Consider the following 5206-nt stretch of genomic DNA (forward strand, 5'->3'; position numbering starts at 1 on the left):
CTGTTACCGCTGCAGACTGCAGAAAAGTATTCACTAACAATAACTTCTAGCCAGCAGCGCGTCCGATGTGCCCTCTAGCGGTAAAAAACGTGTTGTCAAAATACTTTCCGCCGCTACTGTATGACAAATTCGCATGCTTCAGGCGGCCACCCACTCTCAGGATTCCACCCTCGTCCAAAAAGGGATTTAATTTCAACAAGGAACTCCCCTTTTTTATAGTACCAAGTTTGGACAAGTCATCAATCTCTGCCTTAAAGTACCTCCTTTGCAAGATTTTAACAAGGTTTACCTTTGAGTTTTACAACTCTTCGACTGAGTATGGTACTACCGAGGTTGCTAACTTACCATCAGAATGCTTACAATCGACTCCCCCCCTTTTTCGCTTGATCGCATTGATAAATCGTAAACAACACGCGAACACTCGTATGAGTCTTTCGTAACTAGAGTATCTTTCAAAAATGTCGAGTTCCGGTTCCCCCGCAATTAAACAAGAAAAACGTGCCGTATTTGTCTTTCGTTTATCCGGGATTTCGTCCGGAATATTCACACGAGAGGCAGGCCATTCGGACTCAGTACTCTGCAACCATTTAGGCCCGTGCCACCAAATGTCTGTTTGCAACAATTCCCCAGGCATGACACCTCTCGAGAGTGAATCCGCTGGGTTCTCTTTACTTGACACGTGCCGCCAATTTTGGATTAATGTTAGCGTCTGGATTTCTCCAACGCGATTCGCGACAAACGTGGTCCAGTTTCTACTGGATCCCCGTAACCAATGGATGACGATGCTAGAATCAGTCCAATAGTATGTATTGTCGATTGGAAGACACAAACATTTCTTCAGTTTATCAACTAACTGCGCGAGTAGCAGCGCGCCGCAGAGCTCTAATCGTGGTATCGAAAGACCCTTAACCGGGGCTACACGTGACTTAGACGCTATCAAATGCTTCATGCATGAATATCGACAGCTTAATCACATGCTTCCAGTAGAGGATACGTCAAGCTCTGTCAATCGCGTTCATTATTATCTTCCGCATCACGCAGTTGTTAAGAACACGAGCACGACCACTAGACTGCGCGTTGTATTTGATGCTTCTTGTAAGACGGAAACGGGCCGGTCATTAAATGACGCATTGCTCGTTGGTCCCACAATTCAACAAGACTTGTTCTCGAGTTTGGCTCGTTTTCGTGCATTTCGTTTCGCAATGATCGCTGATGTCGCAAAAATGTACAGGCAGGTGCGTATCGATCCCTCCCAACGTTGTCTTCAACGCATTCTTTGGAGGGACGATCCTCGGCAGGAATTGAAAGTATTTGAGCTGGCCACTGTCACCTACGGCACGGCCTCTGCCTCCTTCTTGGCCATACGCTCTATGCAGCAATTGGCACAGGAAGGCGCCGCTCCATATCCCTGAGGGTCGAAGGTAACGTTAAGGGATTTCTATGTCGACGACATGCTGACTGGTGCTCCCACCTTGAGGGAGGCGCTGGACATAAGAGACCAGATAGTCGGCTTATTAGAAGGTGAAGGTTTCGAATTGAGAAAGTGGTTTTCTAATGATCCGTCATTAGGGGATAGCGATCCTAAGGGCGTCAGGGAAATAGACTCTGGGTCCGATCACGACAGAACTCGCACACTTGGTGTACGCTGGAATTGCCAGCGGGACGTTTTTAGTTTCACAAACCCCAATGAACAATCATCTTCGACACGCCTGACGAAACGTAACATCCTATCCAGAATCGCTCTGCTTTTCGACCCGTTAGGCTTGTTGGGTCCCAGCATTGTAATTGGAAAACTTGTCATGCAAGAGTTGTGGATGTCAGGAATTGAATGGGATGAGTCGGTTCCCATGGAGCCTGATTCTAGATGGCGGATGTATGAAGATCAATTGAGGCAGTTAAACAATATAGAAATACCTCGTAAAATCCTGGTTGATGATGCAAACTTCATTGAGCTGTATGGATTCTCGGATGCAAGCCAGCAAGCGTACGGAGCGTGCGTATATCTACGATCTTCTTCCGATCATCGTAACTTTGGTGTTCATTTGCTGGTGTTCATGAAGCTGCGATATTCGTCGTAAATATCGGGCTGTTTTGATAGCCTCCTCTCTAACGCAAAGAAACGCCGCTCAGCAATTCGCTTAGAATCGCCCAATTGCGAAACTACGTCCTCTTTAATGGGAAGTTTAACGATAAAGCGACCGTCCCTAGCACGCGATGTGGTCTCCCGAAAGTGTCGTTCACATTCGGTCTCCTCTGTTGAAAGTACATTAGTCTTATTAAGGGAATTGTTTTCCACTTCCCAAAACCTGGAAATGGTCTCATGGAGATCGTCAGTAGCCGCTGGATGACAAGCAGCATCCTTTCTCGAACCACGTGAATGCGTTACCTGACCCGAAAGAATCCACCCAAGTTTCGTTTTCTGAAGCGTAGGGTGGCTTCTGCACCCTCGAATTTGGCCTATGCAAATGAGCCGCCAAAACAGTTCAGCTCCTATGAATAGATCGATATCACCCAGAATGTTAAAATTAGAATCCGCTAGTCGGACGTTGGCCGGAATTTTAAATTGCGACGTTTGTATAAACTCTTGTGGCAGTTTTTGGGTGATTTTAGGAAGAATAATGCAATCTATTTGTTCCCTATAGTTATTGAATCGAGACTGTATGGTTACGTTGGCAGAATGTCTCGCCATTACGTTGCCTTGTGCAATGCCAGAAATTGGCAGGTTTACCGATTGCTTATTTAATCGTAGTTTACTAGCGAAATTTTCGGTAACAAAGTTCAGTTGTGAACCGCTGTCCAATAGAGCTCGACATGCAATGGTCTTGCCCCTTGAATCACACACATGAACAACCACAGTGGACAAGAGCACCCTTGAGCGATTTTGCAGAGAACATTGTGTAACCACAGGAGCGACTGTCGTTTCCTTCTCTGAGGTTGTTCCCGAAGAACTAGCATCCCGTGATGCACCAGCTTCAAAATGTAGAAGAGTGTTATGAGCTCCTTGGCATTTACGACAAGATGATGAGGGACAATTTTTGGCTTGATGCTTGCCAGACCTTAAGCAGTTGATGCATAGATGGGAATCCTTGACGAACCTGAAACGCTTATCGACCGACAATTTTTTAAACGCTTCACATTGATATAAGAAATGACTCTCTTTGCAATAATTACAACTGAGATTTGTAGTGGCTGCGTTTGCCACGTTCTGTTTTGCCTTCTGAGTTTGATTGCTGCTATTGGCAGCCGAGTTCGAATGACTAGCTTTATTTGCTATTGACTCTAAAGCTAAACATCTTTGCGACAAGAACTCCTTAAGTTCCTTGAACTTAGGATACGAAGAGTCAGGCCGACTCGTTTCAAATTCCTTCTTGGTTGTGGTATCCAGTTTAGAAAGGACCATATGAACGATAAGATCGTCCCACGAATCAACCGGTCGATCAAGAGCTTTAAGAGCACGTAAATGTTTGCAAACGCCATCAAGCAGGGCGCGCAGTTGCTTGTAATTTTCCCTTGCCATAGCAGGCAATTCGAAAAGCGATTTAACATGACTGTCAACTATTTGACGACGATTATCGTACCTTTCAATGAGCAATTCCCACGCTTCCTCGTAATTCTCTGTCGTAATTTCAATTGATTTTATGAGCCCAGCTGCATCACCCTTGAGGGATGTTTTCAGGAAATGAAATTTCTCGATTCCAGATAAATCGGGGTTTTGGTGGATCAACTTATCAAACGTGTCGTAAAAAGTATACCAATCCTCATAATTTCCTGAAAAAGATGGCAGTGTAATTTTGGGTAACCGAAGCTGACTCGATACAGGATTACGTTGGGGTATCGTTGTGGATTCCTGAGGTTCGGCGTCCGCCGGACTCTCGCGAACTTCGAGTTCGTGAATAGCTGACTCGAAACGAGCGATCAAATTAAAGTACGGTATCTAAAAACTTGAACGCTCATCTGAATGTTGCTTAAGCAAAGCAGCCTCTTCTTTATCGCCGGGATTCTCAAGGTCTAACATCTCGATACGTGTTTGCGTTTCGTCATATTGAGCCCACAACGAAGTTTAATTTTTTCACACGCTCCGTGAGATCAAATCGCGACAATTGCGTGGGATCCGACTGATCCAGGAATGTCCGAATGCGCGTGGCCATCGACTTAATAGCCTTACGTTTGTTCTTCGCTTCACTGGCTGTGTAAGTTGCCATTTCGTGTACAGTTAACCGATACAATTAACACGCCTACTAGGAACAATATCAGAATAACGCGCTCGCTACAATATTAACGTGAATTACGGTCTTGCCGACGGTCGTGTACTTGCGCTCGAAACGGCTGTCGCAAAGCTGTCCCGGGTCGCCTCGCTGCTGGATTGCCTCGATGAAGCGACAAAAGCTGCAGGTTGACCAGACGCTCGACGCCGAAGATGCTGGTGCCGGTAACGACCACGAGGAACTAGGCTGCTTCCGTGGTAGTTCTAATCCGGCCGATTGCCGAATTACCCCTTTGGTTATGTGATGCGCCTCGTGCGGCGATACTCGTTCGTGGGCCGAAGTGCCGCTCGAGTCCAAGATTGTTGCTCGGAAGTATCTGTTTTACTTCCGAAGGGCAGTGCGAATATGCCGTGCGAGTAGAGTCGCCCTTACAAAATGGCGGACGAAGACGTCTTCGTCATTCAGCGAGCCCTCAATGTAGATGTATGGTGGCGTAGGAAATCACGGAATCAACTCGATTAGCTGATCCGGCTCGAAGGACCATGTTTCGTTTGAGGGCCAGATTAAGAAGGCGCCTGTTATGCGTACGTGGACGCTCTTTATTTCACTCACCATACACATGCGAATATCTTCTCGAATGTTTTCTGTACACAGCGGCTAACGGACACGCTGTGTTCGGCTCGGCTGTTCGTACGACTCTAGTCGACTTACAAAACGAACGCTTAGAGACGCTGCTGTCGCGTGCGTGCCGGTAACGAACCAAAAACAAAAAAAAACTAACAAAGGGGCACAGCGCGAGCCCTAGGGTGCACGATGCACAGATACAACGGCGCAAAACATAAACGGAAAGGCGCATACACATCGAATGAGACCAATTTGATTGATTTTGGAGGTGGAGCAGCTATACTGAAGAATTACCATATACATATTTATTATTTGTATCCTTTCTCAGCCTGTATCTCCGAAACTATTTGAGTCCGGCCCTTATATATTGCGACGAC

General features: G+C 46.2%; 1 protein-coding gene across 1 annotated transcript; it reads left to right on the plus strand.

The window, feature by feature from the left end:
* The first annotated feature begins 947 nt into the window (after positions 1 to 947).
* Positions 948 to 1412, plus strand: LOC105556793. The gene has a single exon (XM_012003903.1). It carries the CDS (start codon positions 948 to 950, stop codon positions 1410 to 1412), a length of 465 nt encoding a protein of 154 aa, XP_011859293.1.
* The last annotated feature ends 3794 nt before the right edge of the window (positions 1413 to 5206 follow it).

The sequence above is a fragment of the Vollenhovia emeryi genome, unplaced genomic scaffold (assembly GCF_000949405.1).
Source record: "Vollenhovia emeryi isolate VEMERY1.0 unplaced genomic scaffold, V.emery_V1.0 DF939776.1, whole genome shotgun sequence".
Taxonomy (NCBI): domain Eukaryota; kingdom Metazoa; phylum Arthropoda; class Insecta; order Hymenoptera; family Formicidae; genus Vollenhovia; species Vollenhovia emeryi.

Coding starts and splice junctions, on each gene's coding strand:
- LOC105556793 (XM_012003903.1), top strand. CDS start 948: ATGCATGAATATCGACAGCTTAATCACATGCTTCCAGTAGAGGATACG.